Source organism: Trichosurus vulpecula, chromosome 4, assembly GCF_011100635.1.
Source record: "Trichosurus vulpecula isolate mTriVul1 chromosome 4, mTriVul1.pri, whole genome shotgun sequence".
In the NCBI taxonomy this organism is placed as follows: Eukaryota; Metazoa; Chordata; class Mammalia; order Diprotodontia; family Phalangeridae; genus Trichosurus; species Trichosurus vulpecula.
Window position 1 is genome coordinate 217,437,148 of NC_050576.1, and position 21,113 is coordinate 217,458,260.

The following is a 21,113-nucleotide window of genomic DNA, read 5'->3' on the forward strand; positions in this document are numbered from 1 at the left end:
CAATATAAAATGCTGCTCAATTTAAATGTTCCAATTTTGGTAGCAACTTGTAAGTAAAAATTCCACACATCTAAGGTCTTTTTATTTCAATCAAGTTTCATGACTCACTAACTACCAAAGCTATGAGTTCATTCAATATTCAAAGCACAATTCCTACTTTTTCATGATAAAAAATTTCTCTAAATAAATAATAGATCAAAGTAATGACACACTTATGGTGCACATATCCTGTACAGTCAATGAAGCAGGAATATGAATGCCATAGACATTCAGTCTTTTGGGCAAAGAGGAAATTACAAAGAAATAAGGAAAGAAAAAGACTTAGAAAAATTGGGAGTCTGAAGAGGGCTTTTCATCATTGTCTTGATCTTGACACAATAAAAACTACTAACAACACAAGGACAAAAGCACATTCACAGTGTCTGGGCTGAACTGGACTTGGAAAGAAGGTTTCCATATTCTTCACACAAAATTATTTTTCCCTTTGAAGAAACCCCAAATTTGTATCATGCAGTATATTATATCATTCTGCCCTCTCCAGAGGTAGTAAAACTTCCACAGTATTTCCTTTACCAAGGAATAAAGTTCAAATTCTCATTTAAGTTCAAATTTTCATTTAGTTACATTTCTAGGTCCTGAGAGCTCAGATTTAAAAGCTCAAAGAAAAATCTGGCACCTCGCTGCTCTCCTTTCCAAACCCCATGGGTTTGGTAGTTTTTCTGTCTTCTAAGTAGCAGCTCAAATAAATGGAAAATAAATTTCATTGAGTTACAGATCTGTCTGGTTTCTAATTTAAGAGAGCACAGTGGCATATTTGATTGTGTTGGACTCGGAGTCAAGAAGACTTGAGTTCAAATGTAGCCTCACTTGTTAGTTGTGGGACCATGGGCAAGTCACTTAATATCTTTCAAACTCAGTTTCTTCTCTGTAAAACAGGGATAATAATAGCACCTATTTCACAGGATTGTTGTAAGGATCAGTTGAGAGAACACATGTGAAGTTCTTTACAAATCTTTAAGTGATATATATATATATATATATGTATATATGTATATATATATATATATATATATGCTAGCTGTTATTATTTATTCCCTCCCTTACAAAAATAACTTAAAGGAACATCACATTTCAGAAAAAAATTAAGCATGAAAAAATATGAGATTTTCTCATTTATGGAGGATCTGATAATATTGTCTTTATTCCAGTTCCATAGTTATAAACATTCTCTCCAATGATTTACAAGGAACAGCCACATTACATTCCTCCAGCTGCTATATTAACCCTCACTCTCCTGCTGTATATATGCATTAAATAAAATATTCTGTGATGAAAGTAATACATAACTTCTCTCTCACATTAAGAGAAAGGAAAAAATGAATGCTTAAGGCCTCTGTCCAGTCTTATTAAAATCAATTGGGAATGTGTGTCAGAGTAAATATGGTCAATGAGTTCGTATGAGTGTGGAACAGTAAAGGCTAACAAGTTCTAAGGGACTAGGAAAGAACTTTCTGTGGCTTTTCCATTTGGGAAAGTAGAAACTTAACCTAAGATCTAATCTCCTTCTTCTTAACAAGAGGTCTTTTGATTCCTCTATCCATTATCTCCTAATTATATATCTGAGGTGTCATGAGTATCATTAGAGAAGCATATAATAATATTATCAAGCTTTTACATAGCATCTTTTCCCCAATGAACTCCAAGCACTTTACAGATAATGCCCAATTATTCCCTACCACATCTTGACAAGAGGTAAGTATTATGGTTGCCATTTTATAGATGAGGACTCAAAAGCAAAAAGAGGTTAATCAGTTTGCATAAAGTCACAAAAGGTGAAGTCCAGAAGAAAACACCAGATTCCCTCTCAGTTAAACACCCCAAACTAGAACACTAGTGGCCCAGAGTATGATACACTTCAGAGCAAAGTGACTAAGAACTTCCAGTTCTAATTTTTTAACTTTCAATTTAATCAGCAACATCCTTCAGTTTCACAGAGAACATTGCTTTTCACCATTAAACAGATGTCTAGACTCAATAATCTTGGAGTTAGAAGGAAACTTAGATGTCCTCTTCCATGTAGACAGGAATCCTCTCTATGGCATCCCTGATAAATGATCATCCAGCTGCTACTTGAATTCAATTCCAATGATTAAGAGCTCGCTACTTTGAAGACTGGCAGTTGTATTGTTCAAAGGATGTTATTTAACAGATGGTTCTTCCTTACATAAGCCAAATTTAAGTGATTCCATTAGCAAATGCTTTGTTCATTACTTATAAAGTTATATAGGATAACATCCCTCTCCCTTCAAGGACCACTCCCCCCTAACCCACCCCCACCTGGGTCTAAAGCTATGATTCTATAGAAGATACACTACAGATCAGCAGTAGCACTTCCTAGATCTACCACACTAGAAACAAGATTAGTCTGACATGATTCATTCTTAGTAAACCTATACTGGATCCTTGTGATGAATATGGCTTTCTAAAGATTTGCGAATCATTTGTTTAGTAATTTCCTCTACACTTCTAAAATATAAAAGGAGCAACAGAGTTAGCTGTACCTAGTTTTCCATCCTTAGAATTATCATATCTTAAAATCGCAAAGGTTTAGAATCACAATCCAAGACTGAGAAGGAAACTTAAAAGGTTATCTAATCAAACCTCCCACCAATGCAGGAATCCCATCTATATCATTCCTGGTAAAAGATCATCCAGAAATAATCTTCTTTTCCACAGTTCCAATTTATACCCTCCAAAATGAGAAACAGAACTTACATATGAACAGAACTTATACAAATAGCAACAGCATAGAGCCCTAATAGATACTCTTGGCTCTAACTATCCAGTTCAGATTTTTCTAGAGTGTAACACTACAAAGGTTGTATATTCTACACTTACATCACTAATGCTTTCAAATATATTTGCATTCCAGCTGGCTTTCAATAGCTCTTGGTGTTGGTCTCTATTTGAACAAGGCTGACAACCAAATTTCTATAGACTACAGTGTATCTGAAATTATATAAACACTAACACATGGAGAATCATAGACTGAGTCTGAAGAGACTGCAAGAGGTTAGTTCATCTTCCACCTGAAGTAAGAATGCTGTTTGCAATATCCTTGGCAAATATTTACTCTACCTTTGTTGAAAGACTTCTGGTAGGAGAAAACTCACTTTTTAGAAAAAATCACTCTATAGACCACCATTAGAATGAGGAATGTCTGGTATGGGAAGTCCTTCCACCAAAGCAGAGCAGCAATTCATCTATAACTTAAAATTCTGAGAGTTCTCTGGAGTACTAGGAGTGCTTTGATACTGTTATGTCAAATCTTCTCTGTATATCAGATGAAGGCCTTGAAACCCAGATCTTCCTAACTTCAAGGTTTCCTGAGAATCATTGCCCAACCATGAAAGATCAAAGAATGCTTTCACAATATTCTTTGTAAAATTTATTAACTATTCAAAAAGAGTTACTAAGCCAACAGAAAGAGTGCCCTCCTCCAGCAAGGAGGGCAGAGGCAGAACAGGTTCCTTCCTGGGTCCAAAAGAGTCAAAAGGAAGGAAGCTTAGAGAAGCAAAGAGGACAGGAACAGGGACAGACTGGAAAAATGTCAAGAAGTCAACAAATGAAAGCCAGGAGTCTCAAGTCAAATGAGGAGCAGCCCAGGGTTGTGGTAGAAAGCACCTTCTTCAATAGATCCATGATCTCATCTATAGAGCTATACTCTTTCAACCAGGAAGGTTAATATCCAATCCTACATAACTTTCATCCTTATCCTCCCATAAATCTACCAGGAAGAAGCCCCATCCAACATCCCTTAGGTGGGTGAGGTAGTCAGTGGGCCTCTCTGAATGACTGGCAAAATTTAACTGTCTAATAAGATAGAAACAAAGTCACCTAAAAAGAGTAAGACAGAAAGATTAGAATACATCATGAAGTTAGTTAAATGTTCTTAAGAAACCAAAGCAGAAAATGTGGCAAAAAAATAATTCCCTAAAAACCTGGAAATTTCATCTGTAATTTCCCAATAGCAAAATTATACAATGAATTTGAGATCCCTAAGGAAATTATTCTAATTTGCAAGACAGATTCAGTAAAGAAAAAAAAAAAGAAAGATCTAAAAACACAATTAGAACATATCATGATTTGAAAGAAGTTAATAAATTGTATACCAAAGAAAAGCAAATACTAAATCAATACAAACAAAAATGCAATTCTATGGCTCTCAAAAGAATCAGTCTGGGTTAATTATAATCAGAAACTGGAAAAAAAATATAAAGAAATTAAAGGTTGTTTAAATTGGCACAGAATAATCTTGAAGCTGAATTGGAATACAATGAGAAATGGATAGAGATGTCCTTAAAAGCAGAAAATACAAAACTGCCATTATGCATACAACAGGAATTAACTGATTTAGAGCCCAAGCCAGTGGCTTCAATTTTTTCCTTCAATCACAGGAAGATAAAACCAGTGACTCACTTGAACAGGGACCAACACAAGGTCCTCATTTTTTTTTTTTGTGCCAGTTATGGGAGTCTCAGGCAGAAGCCAATTGAAAAGCAACCAGGAGAAAAAAAAAAAAAGGACGAGACAGGTTGCAACCTGTAATATATAAGTTTAATAAAGTTGTTAGACCGCATTGAGATGAAAATGACAGGATAAAGAGATTACAATGCCAATAGAGAGAACTCTATTTGGAGAAATGGCTGTTAAAAATGTGGGATATCGGATCACAATGGGAAAACAATGACCACTAACTATCAAAAAGCTCACTCCTAAGGAATTCATAGAGAATTTTAGAGCCAAAGGGGCATGAAGAAAATCTAGGACAGATCAGAATGGAACAGTTCAGCAAAAAAAGGAATTTGCCACAGGAACTCTATCTTTTAGAAACTGACTGGGACAAAAGAATGTCTCTGAAGTGAAATCCTCCTCTCTCCACCCCCCAGGAACAGGGGTTGGATTTGAGATTTCTAATGATTTTCAAGCTTAATATGAATTCGCAGGTGTTGGCATACTTTTGGATTTAGAAAAAATAGCTGAAACCATACACCAATATTTAGAATTGAGTAAAATTTGGATTTAAATATAATTGGATAAATTAATTGAGGACAATTATTCATAGCATAGTTGATCTATGTTCTGGACAATGGTATCACACCTTGGTAACTATGAGACTAAAAACTGAAAAACACCTCTATGCTAGTTTCTGAATGCAACTAGCATGGAATAATACCAAAAATGAGAACTTACTAAGGCTAATGTGCCAGGCACTATGCTAGATGCTAAGAATGCAAATACAAAGAATGAAACAATCCTTGATCTCAAGAAGCTTACATTGTAATAGGGGACATATAAAAATGTATACAGCATCAACATAAAATGAATAAATACAAATATATACAAAGTAGTTAAATATAAAGTTGTCTGAGAGGGAGGGTACTAGTAATTGGAAGGGATCAGGAAGGGCTTCTTGCAAAAGATGGTGCTCCTGGAAGAGCACCAGACTCTCGGGAAGACGGACAGGAACTCTTAAGAAGCTGTGGTAAGGAGAAAGGACATTCCAGGCATGGGGCTTGGGAGCTGTAAGGAGCATCCAGTGTGAGGAACCTAGAAAAGGCCAATTTGGCAGAGTTACAGAATAAGGAAGGGATGGAATTAAGTGTGATGAGGCTGGAAAAGTTGGCTGGGGCCAGTTTGTGAAGGGTTTTAAAAGCTAAAAAGGAAAGTGGGAGAATGTGGGTCATCAATAGGACAGGCAAAGGTGTGAAGTGCCAAAGCAAACACAAAACAAAGAGACAACACAACAGTATGAAAGTAGGTACATACTGACTAGTCTGCATGATACAGACAGAACACATCCCACAGATCGACTGGAAATTCCATGCGATATGTTCTGTCTGTAATACTGCTTAAAAAAAACAAAGAAAATTAACATCAACGAGATTATTTATTAGGGATGGAATTTAAAAATCGCATTCCATGCAAATTACTATTTTATTTTTTCTGCTCATGAAAATTAAAACCCACAGGCAGGCCACATAAAATCACACTGGGGCCCTCGGGCCTTATTTTGGATGGCCCTGTCCTAGAGGCAACAGGACATCTTGGAGTTGGTCAGTCCTATGTTTGCAGGAGATGACTTTGGCAGCAATGTATGGGATGAACTAACTTGGAGACTCGAGGCAGGGAGACCAATTGGGAAGCTGTTGTAATAATCTAGGCACAAAGTGGCCAGATACAAGTCATTGTTAAGGTAAATATGCCAAGATTTAGCAGTGGACTGGATATGTGGGGTGAGGAAGAATGAGGAGTCGAAGATTACCAGCCTGAGACACTAAAAGGATAGTGGTACCTTCAACAAAAATAAGAAAATTTGGGAAAGGAGATTTTTCAGGAAAGATGAGTTCAGTTTTAGAGACACTGAGTTTAAGATGTCTCCAGGACATCTAGTTTGAAATATCCAATAGGTAATTGGTGATGTAGTACTGAAATACAGGAGAAAAATTTGAGCTAGTTACATAAATCTGGTTACATAAAGATGATGGGGAACTTAAATTCACTTAAACAATCACTTACTAATTGCCTACTATAAGCAAAGCACTGAGCTAGGCCCTTGGCATACAAATACAACAAAAACATTCCTACCCTTCAAAGAGCTTATGTGACAATCATACCTTCTCCAGGTAAAGTGGAGGGGCAAATGTACATAGATAAGCAAGTACAAAACACATATGAAATAAACATAAAGCATTTTGAGTAGCAGGGGAGAGCACTAGCAACTGTGGTGGATTGGGGAGTTTGAGCCAGGCAATCAGAATAGGTCTTTTGTATAAGGCCTTAAATGGTGAGGTAGGACAGCATTCTCACAGTGGAAACAGCCTATGAAAAGGCACGGAAGCAGAAGACGGAATTTCTAGTAGGGGTTATTTCAAGTAGGTCAAATTTGGCTAGAACTTGGAGCGTGTGAGGTGAAATAATGTAAAATCAGTCTGGAGGGATTGGAGCCGGGTGAATGAAACACCTCACAAAATCCCCGAGGTAGGTGGCGTAAGTATTATTCTTCTCATTTTTAAGATGAGGAATGGGTTAAGTGATATTTACCCATGGTCATATGACCAAAATATGTCAAGTCTCTTGACTACAAACCTAGCATTCTTCCCTAAAGAAGCAGGAAGTCTCTTAAATGAAGCAAAATGTGCAGAAATGAACACCAAGTATGATTGTTTTACTATCCTTCAATTCAATCCAACAAGCGCTTGTTGCATACCCACAAGGATATTGCACTCTACTTGGGGGCAAACATATACTTACAAGAATATACAAAATATGTACAGATAAATAATTTGGAGGAGAAAGAAGTACCAATAACTGGGAGAATCAGGAAATCTTCAGGTAAAATATGATACCTAAACTAAGCTTTGAAATGAAGCCAGGGATTCTATGAGACAGAAGTGAGGATAGAGAATTCCTATTCAAAAGCAGAGGGAACAGTAAGTCAATCTGGACATCCAGTAGAATATTTCAGAAGTTCTCTCAATCAATGGATATTAGTATAGTGTAACTCTTATCATATGGGGCTCCATGAAATTTTCTGATGTTAAAAAAAGCCCCTTATTTTAAAAAGCTGGGAATCCCTGCATGCTGCCTAACAAACAAATCAATGGATGAATTAAAGAATGAATAATGTGCTATTACAGACAGAACCTTTGCTTTGCCTATAAATACCAATGAATGAAGACAGGAAAATACTAGCAGAGTCAACTATATTCTTCAATTTAGCATGACATAGTTAAGAAGAAAAAAGCTGGAAAAAAAAAGAAAGCTGCACAGAGTAGAAGCTGGCTCTTCTAATTTATTCTTCTGTGATTGCTAATATGATTTCCATATATGTTTAGTTACAATTTTTACCTAAACTGCTCTGCTAAACTGAGCTATGAGGCCAAAGCCCACTACCACTACCACTCAACATTAGAAACCTGAGACAGAGATCACTTGGCTGAGATTGAGTATTTCAAATATGCCTCTCACCCCTCCACAAGGAACTAAGGGAAGCATTTAAATATGAACTATCAACAAGTATATGGAGGCGGCACCGGGTCCATAAAGAAATAGTTTTATGAGTGTAACTTTGAAATGAATACCTAATTTGATTTTATTATAGAATTAACTTGTTCGACCTCTCCCTAGGATTCTACAGACCCCTGTCTTGACCAGGTACATCTAGCCTGCCTCTAGATTCCTTTTTTCAGAAACTGATAACCAAATCAACATTAACTTTGCTAGTGTAAAAGATGTGGCAATATACTGCCCTATGGCTCCACTTAGAATCTATGTAATTACTTGATGATTGAGAAAATAAGTTTAATGTGAAGGTATATATAGAACCTATATCAGATTACATGCCCTCTTGGGGAGGCAAGGGGGGGAGGAGAGGAAGGGGGAGAAAATTTGGAACTCAAAAACTTGTGGAACTGAGAGTTGTAAACTAAAAAAATTAATGAATTAATTAAAAAAAGAAGAAGAAGGAATGCAGGCAACAACTTTTCCAGGATGCAACTGGGACATTTTGTGGCTGAACCTGAGTATATGGCCCTAAACACCAGATGAGATGCATGGAGGAAAGAGAGACTATTGCTAAATTATTTGCTAAATCACTTCTAAGCTTCTTGGAAAGTTACAATGTTTATGTAAGCAAAATCTGGTTCTCAAGTTTTATCACTTTAAAAGTTATGAGATTAGAAGCCAATAAGTTTTCATATAACTTTAGTTTTCTTCCAGTGGGTCTGTGAGACTCAATCAAAACAAATAATTTGCAAAGACCTTTGACTTTATTTTCTTCATGGACATTCAAGGGAGTCTTCAGCCTTTGACTAAGTTGATAACATATGTCAATGAGACAGAATAATAAAGGACATAATTTAACATGCCTTTAAATACAAAATACAAAAAAAAAAGTATCTATGTAATTCTGAGTTGTAGACTACCTAAGCCAAAGTTCTCCTCCCTGTCCACCACTCCCTGCTCCCTCATACCCATCCACGACAAGCTCTCCGCCTTCCCAAGTCCCTGTCTGACCCTTCCCTTGTGCCCTCTGGAACCTCTGCTTTCTGGGGAAGGCCTAATATGAAGAACAGTTCTAGCCCTTCCCCAACAATTACTCTGAATATATTAATTAGAATAAATATAGTAAGTGAGGTATTATGACACATCCGAAGAATTCACATTACTAGCTGTCATAAGTTCAAAGAATCTCAGAATGAAGATTGTTAAACTAAAGCATTTTATCTTCACAAACCTGAAAATACAGAAATTTTAAATGCAAATATAAAAAAAATTGCATAAACCTGCTCTTGGGAAATAAACAAATCATCTCTTCTAAATCTAATTTACATTACTAGAAGAGATCATTATAATTCAACAAATCTTTATTAAACACCTACTATGTACAATCCCTCTCAATGATATCATTCTGGACACAAAAGAAAGCTACTGCTGAATAGTCAATAGTTTCTATGCAATTCCACCAGCAAGCCAATCATTGTTCTGCACAATGTTCACAAAACAGATTGGTAAAAGCTGCTTTGTAAAGGTCACGTCTGTTCTTCATTAAATTTACATTATATACCAAACCTTCACTTTAACATTCTCCACTACATTACCACAGATCCGATTTCTCTGAGGTCCAAGTGCACAGTTTGGGACCCTCCTAGGACACTGTACTACTGAACCTGCTCTCTGCCCTCACCAGAAATTCCTTCATTTAAATCCTCTTTTTCACCCAGCATGCATCCTTCTCTCACGGGACTCCCTCAGGACATTTCAATACTGTTTTCACCTCTACTCACTATCTGTCATGCCTACCATACTAACCCTCAACCCTAGATCATCCATACAATGTATGTCAAGCCATAAACTGAATGCTAAAAGCAGAGTGAACTGAGCTGACTTGATCCACTACAAATCCTCTCCAATTTCAAGTGGTCCCTTGCTACAGTTTTAACAGTTTCTTAAAATTCCAGTCCCAATTCTTTTTTCTTGGCAGATGATCTTTATCCTTTTTTACTGGAAAAATCAGTTCTACTCAGCATGAGCTCATTTACCTAACCTCTTCCACTCCATCTAAACTTTCTGGCCTCTACATCCATTTGCTTATTCTTCCCTTCAATCTCAGAAACAGCTAACCCTAACTCTATGGGTCTAACCCCTACATCTGTACCCTGATCCCATGTCTTTCCAACTCTTGAAGGACCTTATTGATACAATCACCACCTCTCTTCATTGGCTCTTTCTGCTCTCCCTTCAAAAAGCCACAGGTCTCTCTCAAGTAAATAACCTTTACTTAATGGTGGTATCCCTTCTAGTTACCACACTATTTTTCTACTCCCAAACTTCTCAAATAAGTAATTTATCCTCTTGGCTCTTACAGTTAACTAGTTCAACTCATCACTATGCCCCTCCTCAATGCACTGTTTCCCTTTTTTTCCTGCTACCATTTACTTCCTCAAAATGTCCAAATGGAGCTGGAGAAATTTACCCAATCTCATAGACTGGGTCCACTACAAATTTATGTTATTTAATCTCATCTGGGTCCTCATTACAGTGAGGCAATCCTTTAAATCTTCCCTAACTGCATCTCTATTCCACATTCCACAATGGCTCTTCTAAACCTTCTCTTCTCTGCTTGAACCTCCCACACCAGCATCAGCCTCTCTAGTCCTCTCAGCTAAAGACCTTACTTCTTATCTCAGCAAAATCATAGGAGAAAAGACAAGACCATTTGCTACATCTCAAAAACCCCTGACATTATCTTCCCTTCTCTTCTCCTCCACTACAGTCTCTGAAGAGGTAGGCCCTTCACCTTGCCAAAGACAATCCCTCTAAATTTGTGACCTTATCCCTTCCCATCTTCTGAAGTAAACTGATCCCACACAAATCATCCCTTCATTCTTTAACTTTCAATCTCTTCATATCCAGTGGTTCTTTCCCCACTGCCTACAAACAGAGACAGGTGTCTCTGGTCCTTAAAAAAACCATCACTTAACCCCATGGACAGCCACTAGGCCTGGAGTCACAAAGACCTGAGTTCAAATCTAGCCTCACACAATTACTAGTGATGTAACCTTGGGCAAGTCATTGTTTGCTTCAGTTTCTTCAAATGTAAAATGGGGATAATAACCCCAACTTCACAGGGTTGTTGTGAGGATCAAGTGAGATAATATTTTAGCCCAGTTCCTGGAAGATAGTAGGCACTAAATAAATGCTATCATTATTACTATTATTCTATATCACTCCTCCCTTTCCCAGCCAAACTAGAAAAAAACTGTCTATAGTTGATACATACTTCTACTTCCTCTCCATTCATTCACTTCACAATTTCTCATCACTCAAAACTGAAATTGCTCTCTCCAAAGTAAACAGCCCTTAGCCAGCTTCTCCTCTCTCTACACTCTCACTTGGTGACCTCACCAGATCTCATTCACTTAGTTATAATAGCTATGCAGATGACACCCAGCTTTAGTCCTAATGTCTCCTGAGCTCCAGTCCTGTATCACCAACTGCCAACCGGCCACTTCTAACTGGATGAACTACAGCCACACACAGCCACCACCTTGATAGTTCAGGCACTCATCCCATATTTCCTGGACTATTGCAGTGGTTTTCTAGTTGGTCTCCTTGCCTCAACTCTCTCCCCACTCCAATCCATCTTAAACTCAGTTGCTAAAGTGATTTTCCTAAAGTGCCAGTCTGACCATGTTACTCCTCTACTGAATTAACACCAGTGGTTCCCTATTACTTCAAGCATCAAATATAAACTTGTGCTTGGCACTTAAATCCCTTCACACCCTTGCCCTATCATTCCTGCCTTGTTACATACTGCTCGCTTTTATGAACTCTACAGTCTGGCCAAACTGACCTTCCAACTGTTTCCAATACACAACAGTCCATCTCCTGTCCCCCATAAACAGAATGCACTCTCTCCTCAATGCCACCTTTTAGAATTCCTAGTCTCCTTTACTTGTCAGCTCACTAATCACCTTCTACAAGTCTTTCTATGATTCTGTCAGCTTTATATTTCCCATAATTACTTTGTATTTATTCTGCAAATACCTTTATATACAGGAAATACTTCATTTTTCTTTGCATCCCCAGCACCTAGCACAATGCTACAGTCAGTACATAACAAATGCTTGTTGATTGATTCACTTAATAACGGATAAATCTAGTCATATCAACTCTAAGATACCCATGATCGAAATTTTGATTATCTTAATCACTCACTGCAGCCTATCAAACATTGCTTTAAGATTTTTCTTATATCAGTCTTCTTTTTCCATTACCATTCACTGTACATGTTATCTCATTTGATCACTGCAAAACCCTATGAGGTAGCTGCTATTGCTATCCTCATTTACAAATAAGGAAACTAAGGAATGGAAGTTAAGTGATTTGCCCAGAGTCACACAGCTAGGAAGTGTATGAGACTGGATTTGAATTCAGGTCTTCCTGCCTCTAGGCCCAGCACTCTATCCACTGTGTTGGACAGCCACCTGGCCTGCTTTGTTTTTAAGTTACCATAGGCTAAGAACTCATCACCTACTGGTGAGCCTACTTTTAGCTCTTATCTGTTCTGGGATAGCTAGCAATCTATCATTAAGATCCTATTCAAAGTTTCTCCAGAATGACAGAAGTGACAGAACTTGCACTCTGTTTGAAGTGGCCAAACCATTCTGGAGAGCAATCTGGACCTAGGCCCAAAGGGCTATCAAACTGTACAGCACTACTAGATATGTAAACCAAAGAGATCCCAAAAAGAAAAAAGAAAAGGGTAAAGGACCTACCTGTACACAAATATTTATAGTAGCTCTTTTTGTGGTGGCAAAGAATTAGAAATCGAGGTGATGCCCATCAATTGGGGAATAGCTGAACAAGTTGTAGCATATAGTTGTGATGTAGTGCTTTTGTACTATAAGAAACGATGGGGGGGGGGAGGGAAAGGTGGGAGGGGGAGGGGAATTTGGAACTCAAAAGCTTGTGGAACTGAATATTGTAAACTAAAAATAAATTAATTAATTTTTAAAAAATGATGAGCAGGATGGTTTTAGAAAAACCTGGGACGACTTATAAGAACTGATAAGTGAAGTGAGCAGGATGGTTTTAGAAAAACCTGGGACGACTTATAAGAACTGATAAGTGAAGTGAGCAGAACCAGGAGAGCAATGTATATAGTAACAGCAATATTGTATGATGATCAACTCCGAATGATTTAACTATTCTCAGCATTATAATGATCCAAGACAATTACAAAAGACTCACGATGAAAAATGCTATCCACATCCGGAGAAAGAAGTGATGGAGTCTGAATGCAAACAGCAGCTTACTTTTTTACTTTCTTTATTTTTCTGGGATTTGGGGGGTTTTTTGGTCTGTGTTTTATTTCACAACAAGGCTATTATGGAAATGTGTTTTAATGACTTTACATGTATAGTCTATATCAAATAGCTTGCCTTCTTGGGGAGTGGGGAGGGGAGGAATGGAGAGAATTTGGAACTCAAACATTTTTAAAAAGAAATGTAAAAAATTCTTTTTACATATAATTGGGAAAAAAAAATGAAAATTTTTTAAAAGAAGAACTTGCATTCCACTAGCATAATTTTCAGGAGCCTAAAATTATCTCTTTGCTATGATAAGCCACCAAACACTTGCCATGCCACTTTTTCAAAAAACTTTCAGTGACTCCCTGCAGCTCACTAAATAGACATGCGGACTCGTTGGCTCCTCATTTAAGGCTTTCTACAATCTGATCCTGACCCATCTCCCCACCCTTACCACAAAAAACTCACATTCAACATTCCATGGCTCCAATTTCTTCCAAGGTAAAATGCCTTCTCCAATTCCTCTATGCTAACATTGTGATTTAAATATGAATGTATACCTTATCTCTCAAATTACAATGTAAGCCCCATGAGCATAAAGACTGCACTTTACATTCCTTCTGAATCTTCCCATAGCTCCTAGCCTGGCCATAGAAAGATTTAGATATGAAGGAATGAATACTTGGTGAACGAATGAAATGACCTAAGACAGATAATATAGTTGTGATTTGGACTTGGCCAAGCAAGTAGCCAATTAGTTACTATCTTTCTCAAGATGTAGTAGACCTCTCAAGAACTGGAATTGGGTTTTTGAGCTTATATAAAACGTCAGAACAAACAAGAACCTACTCGCAAACCTTTTAAGAGTCCTATCACTGACACCTGAACAGGGCTGGTGTTTTAAAGATACCAAATGGTAAGCGGAAACATTAAATGTTCTCGCAGCCTTAAGAAGAGCTATCATTAAAGAGTACCCCCAAAATAATGATTTTAGCCTCATTTAAAATTTAAGGAGAATAGTACAATTCTGTTGCTGCTAAGATATTCAAGCCAGACACCAGGAAACCTTACTTTCATCAACAGTTTCAACTTCTTTATACCAGACCTTTTCTAAGAACTGCTAACAAGTAACAACTTGCTACTTATTAGACCTTTCTTTTCCTACTCTTCTTAGTGAAGATATTGACAAACGGTACAACAAAAAAAGTGAAAGCAGAAAATGGAACAGGAAGAAGTGAAAGTGAACTGACTGATCTAAAAGCAAGATAATTAGCTCCAGGCTAACAGGTGTTACCTTCTTTTATCAATAAGGAAGTCAACACAGAGGCTTACCACAAGAAATAGCTATTTTTTTTCTACCGCTTCAATTGTGCTACAATTCACAAAAACTTAAATGTGACATCCTCGATTTGAACTTAGAATAGATAAATGTAGTAACTAACAAGAGGAAAAAAAGGAAGTAGAACCTGCTCAAATTATAATTTCCTTGGGAAAAAAAGGAAGTGTTATATTTTAATTGACAGGCAGGGTACTTTTAGGCCTTTAAAAGTGTGGGTAGGAGGCCACTGATTGATAGTAGGTATGTCCTCTGGAAGTAGATGGCCTGTGGATTGTTATCCAGCAGTATACATATTTATAATATAATGACATAGTCAATATAACTACTAATTTTGCTGAAAGTATTAGAGCAAAATCTAGACAATCATCTGTCAGGGGTTGTCTTAAAGAGATTCCTGCATTACATGAGAGGGAACTTTTTTGTTAAAGAGAGGAAACTTTGATGAAATGACTTGTTTCAACTCCAAAAAAAAAACACTAGAAGGAGTTTCAGGTAGTCCTAAAAAGATACCATTACCTCTTAATTCAAGCATAAAGCACTAGGCAGCTGCAGTCTAATCTACCCACCACATGTTTTTTATATTGAAGAAATAGCTTTTAAAAGCCTCCAAAGTCCATTTAAAACTCAGGGTAATTTTCATAAGAATGACAATTTTAAAATGAAATATACAAAAAAATGCATGTTGACATTACAATAGCCATAAGGAAAGAACTTTCTGCACTAAGCATGGAGAATCAACCTAATGATCTCAGAAGCCTTTTCTGTATGTCTGAGAGTCTCAATTCTTGGAACTTCAAATAGTCTTCCTTAAATTATAGCATTATTCAAATGTGTTTTAATAACTATTACCTTGTATTTTTACTGAACTTTTCATATGGCTGAATACTGTCTCTCCAATGTAATTAAGGCCTCCCCCATAGACTGAAGCACAGTCAGTCAACAAGCATTTATCAAATCTTTACTATGTACCAGCCACTTCCCTTTGCATATAAGTATTGAGTTAAGGTTGGAGCGTAACGAAACAACAGAAAAATTCAATGTTGTGGGGGATTTTTCCTGATAATGATAGCTAATATTATTCAAAAATTAGGAATAAATATCTGAATTTAGTCAATGATTTTTTTAATCTGAAAAAACAGATAATATCAAGGACTAGATATACTTAGCTCCTATAAGAAATCATGATCTTTTTTCAGAAAAAAAAAATTTCACTTAGTTTCATGTGCACTCCTGTTCTATCTCTAAGGGTTCTAAATTCTCTATAAAGGCACAACTACCAGCACCTGATGTCAGCCTGCTCCTTATCTCTAAAAATAAAATTAAAAGATTAACATATTGTGTCAGTGCTTTCACAGAAATAGCATTTCCTAGGTATCTGAATCATGCTAAAAGGAAATGTTAAAAGTATCCCTACTACAACGAGTGGTGTGGATGACCAAAGCGAATTTTAGTCAACTTTAAATAAAAGGTGAACAGAATGAAAAACTGCAGATGGAGAGGGAGTATGGCAGAGACAACATATAAAGACCACCACCCTCCCCTTCATGGACACTCTCTCCTCTCTAGGCTTTTACTACACTACTCTTAGTTCCCCTTTAAGAATAAAAAGTGTTGAGAATATGCTTTTGGTATAGACTAAAAGAGAACTAGCTCTGGAAAGAGAGGACATGGGTTCAAATTCTGCCTCTAATGCTTACTACTTACTAACTGAAACACTGGGTAAGTCAACTAACCTCTCTAGGTCTCAATTTCTTCCTATGTAAAATGAGGTTGGACTAGATTTTTTTTCCAGCTATGATCCCATGATCCATCTATATATAACCACCTGCACTCTTATTAAAATACCAACTTTAGAATTCTACAAGGTGATAATGAGAGGAAAAAGGTTCTCATTCATTTCTGAATTCACAAAAACACTTTAACATCAGGTTTTCCCATTTTGTTTATGGAGCTAGACAAAATGTATCCCATGAGAGTTTGGTGACAGTTAAAAGTCCCTCAACAGAAAAGTGAAAAAAATTATGGTACAAAAATTTTGATATTTCTGTAAGATCCATTCAATTTATACACTAAATTTAGCTTTTAAATATCAACCAATGGAGAGGGGGTGGGGAGGAGAGGGATGAAGATGTCCCAGGGAAACAAGAGGAAAAAAGTTCAACCAGTAATTCCTTCTGTGAGGAGTTATTTTTCATAGATATCTAATCTGTTGGTAGAAATAGCAGAAGCAATTGGCTATTTTTCCTAACCCAAGCTACATGGCTCAATGTAAGGCAGAAGCATTAACAAAGCACTGCCAGCTAGCTACACATGGCCAGCATAATGTTAGGGTTACATTTGACTATTGCCAGAGTAAAGATAACCAGTATCAGTTGCTACATTCCTAATGCTGTACATGTTCCATCATTGGTTCCCTCACTGTTCCTAAAGGGATTCCCTCCAATAAATTATAGCCCGAGACTCTTTTCCCCCTTAAAGTCACTTGTGAGGGCCTCTTTCCTGAATGAGCATAAATCTGGCAGTCTTACCAATTCGTCAAAAAAAGAGCTGGCAAATTTCCTTCACCAAGCTCAAGCTAAATTTAAGGTTCCTACAGCTACTTTATCAACCCAATATCTTAAACTTGTACCTCCTTATCCTACTCTCACCCTTAAAAAGTTTACTATGCAATTAACAATATGGTACCATACAACCATATGACTACAAAATAATGGCTACTTTATGGAATTTGTTCTACTACTTTCATAGTTACCCCTCACACAGGCACGTCTGTCTGTCAGGTTAAATTACTTGAGATCAAGGATCAGATCTACATCCCACCTGAGGCCTTGGACAAATTACTTCCCCTTTCTGAGCCTTGAAAAATCAAAGGGCTGGACCAAACAGTCTCTAAGGTCAATACCGACTCTAAATCTGTGATCCTATGATGAAACAGTGCAATTAGCTACTTAACAAAACTTTTTGATGAGTATGATGTTCAATTAACCATGATGAAAGATGCCTTACAGCACAATGGAATAGTCTGGCCTATATTCCTGGAACCATACTGATTGCTTATGGTTGTCTCTCTAACGAAAATTTCTTACGTGACATCCCCTCAAGTGGCTGGTCTGAGAGAAGTCATAGACCCAACTTCCCAAGGCATCTTTGAATGGAAAGATAATTGTTGATTCTATAATTACTCCAAAAGGTCAGATACAACAAACTTATGGTGTAGACTATTTTCACAGCCAGTGATCCAAATACGTACTTATCTTCTTCCAAAACTTCCTAAACTATTCTTCTCAGTAAGGTATTCAGAACTACAGGACTTTTATTTTTCTTCTCATTGTTCTGTAAAGAGCTTATTAAGGAGTCTTGCCTTTCCCAATTTAGAATTTTAATTTTAAAAAGTTAAAGTTAAAAGAAATCACATAACTTTTGGCCAGTTGAAGCATCGAACTTAGAACAGCAGCTACATCTCACAACAAAACAATCCTTATGAAAGACTTTTCTGCCATATTAAAAACAAGATGTGATGCTTTTTCAGGAAAGACCAGAGTGCACAAAGACTATACTTAAGAAATTAGATGAATTTGTTTTACAAAATATTGCTATTCAACTACTCACAGCAACCACAAGAACTACAAAGCCTTTAAATGGTATCAAAGAGACACATTAACTCCAAAGAATGTCCACAAATCCCTGAAGATCTTTTCATTTATACTTCAATTTAGTTTTTGGACTATGCAAGATATTCTCCACTCACTTTATAAATAAAGGTCACTACAATACCAAAATTACTAAAGACTGGATAAATTAGAAATTTTCCTATGTAATTTTATACCTATTGCTGTTTTTAAGGGAATACTTAAGATTGAAGGGAATACTAAAGATTTCACCTATAGTGTAATCAGATTTAAATGAAAAGAAAAAGAAGCTGGGAAATGGGTAGTCCAATTCATTTTCTTTGGTTATTGCAATGAAAGTTACATTTACATGCAATGCATATGAATATCAGATAGAGTAATACTAGCTGGCTAACTCATCTCCTTCCCCACTGGAAACCTCCCAAAGTCATGCCAACACAAGTAGTTTCTTCTCTCTCTACCCCAAACAGTAGCCTGGCACTCCAATCCACATTACCTAATTCACTGCATAGGAAGTCCTCTCTCCAACTTCCTGCCATGTAAAATATGGAAAGTTTGGAGTTATGACAAGTTACTTAGAATGTTAAAAATTGATTGGGTCTTGAAAACAAAGAGGGTCCATGGGAATGGTGGATATAGAGAAGCCAAGAACACTGGGGTTCAAGACCCACCTCTGATACATATTGGCTAGACCAAGTCCCTTAACCTCTCAGTGCTCTGTGCAAGTTGCAGAAGTGTAGATATGCATTATTGGCATAGAGAAGTTTTCTTCACCTAGGAGCCCCCTATAGTAATAAAATCACAAGTCCAATTCTTATCTATCTTGAAAACAAAAGTTCCTCTCACCAGCTGCCACCTCCCGCAGTAGTTCTGGCCATTTTCTATAACTTAAATCTACTTGTGGCCCCACGTGATTACCACAAAATATTTATTTTTTTCATTTTAATAAGTAGTAAAAGTAAAAAAAGTGGACTAGTCACTAATTATAAGCATTAGTTTATAGTTTGTAATTGACTCTTCTCAAAGTCAGAATGGCACTGAAAAAAGTCCCTTGAGCTGTACACAAAATGGTAACCATAAAGTAAGCTTCCTTCTACGTTAATTCTAACTTAACTTTATCAGTCACCTGAAGAAAACACTGGTTTCAGGTTGGTCTTTCTTAAAAAAAAAAAAAAAAAAAAAAAAAAAACTAGAGCCTGAAGCACTACTTGCTTGCTATGTGTAGGATATACGCATGCAACATGTGACTCGTAGGTCACCAAACCCAGGATACTCCTCGGGGCTTCACAGGTACTAAAGTCAGTTTCCCCTGGTGGGAAAAATAACAACAGTTAAAGGGAATGCATGGACGTTTATTTACCCGGTCCTTCATCCTCCAGCTCTGGGCCAAGGATTTGGAGCCTTCAATCTTCTCGCAGTGCCTCTTCTTCATGAAAGTCAAAGGCAGGTTCCAGTCGGTCAGGTCGGACTCGTCCTCCTCCCCCAGCCCGAGAAGAGGTGACTGCAGCATCTCGGACTCCATGAGGGTGGGAGGAGGTGGGGGAGTCCTGGGCAGCAAACGCTCGAGAACCTCCAGCCTTAAAGAGTTGTGGGCACCAGAAAGGATGAAATACGGGGACGAGGGGTGGAGGGCGGGGGAAAGAGGGGATCTGCGAGGCCGTCCTAGTATGGAATGGGGGGGCTATCCAAGTTCCCGAGCCTTATCTCCGCGTGGAAATACCAAGAACCCTAGGGCCAGGGGCCAGGGGAGGTGCGCACGCTGGGCCCGCGCAGCCCCGGACTTCAGGCCACACCGGCTCCCCCGCGGGCTGTTGGATCGGGCCCCGGGCTGGCTGAGAATGCAGCTGTCAAAAGCGTGGGAGCCCTCGGGCCTCCGATGACCCTGCTCCGGGCCCCCGCGGCTGGACCGGCCTCTAGACGATCCCGAGGAGGCGGGCGGGAAGGTCGCAAGCTATCACTGCCTGCGTGCCGCGGGGCAGGCGGGAGGAAATCCGAGCAGAGGCCAGGCGAGGGGGAACAGGGGACGGAGATCTTCCTCGGGTTGCCTCTCAGCCCTGCGGACCCCGCACTAGCCGGAGCTGCTGCAGCTGAAGCCAAGATCGGCCCATAGTGTCCGCCTGCGGGAGGCTTTCGTCAAGTCTACCCCGGGCTCCCGAGGCCTGCCTTGTCCCCGCCCCAGGGCCCCCGCCACTCCCTTAGGCCTGAGGGCAGGGAGATGGGAAACGCCAGGTACGGGACCTTCCTGGGCAACTGGGAAAGAGATCGTTTGAGCTGAGGAATTTCCCCTCCTCGTCCAGGGACAGAGAGAGAAACTCCGCTCATCAGCACACCAAGGGGGACGCCATATTGCTAAGGCCCACAATGCATAGCGATCTACGGAGCCCCCAGAAGGCCAAACTTTCTCAGGAAATTCGTGGAGCTGTCCGCCAAAGCAGTAGGAAGAGAAAAGTCTCTACAACTGCCACTTATCACCTCAGTGATCAAGGAAAAAGTAGAATGGCATTGAGGAATACTTTTTTTTTCTTTTCTCCTTTCTTAGTTTTTTTCTTTTGGGGAAAAGGGAGATAGATAAACAAATAGAAAGAGAGAGAGAGAGAGAGAGAGATATGGATAGATTTTTATGTACTATGTACTAAGATGGAAAAGTTAGTGAGGACCATCTTCAAATTTCACAAAAAGTACCTTTAAAGCCATCGCTCTTTCTTGATCTTGGGTGATGCCAGGGGTCTCTTCTTTTAAGGATTCTACTGTTTGTGGAAGTTTTATTTT

The 21,113-nt window shown here is 38.2% G+C and overlaps 1 protein-coding gene across 2 annotated transcripts in view; it reads right to left on the minus strand.

The window, feature by feature from the left end:
• RPTOR (regulatory associated protein of MTOR complex 1) overlaps positions 1–20,673 on the minus strand; it is a 547,756-nt gene extending 527,083 nt beyond the window's left edge. For both annotated transcript variants that reach the window (XM_036753902.1, XM_036753901.1), the window contains exon 1: positions 19,705–20,673. In XM_036753902.1, the coding sequence (XP_036609797.1) occupies positions 19,705–19,866 (162 nt within the window). In that variant the 5' untranslated portion in view covers positions 19,867–20,673. The remainder of the gene's footprint in view (positions 1–19,704) is intronic.
• Positions 20,674–21,113: the final 440 nt, after the last annotated feature.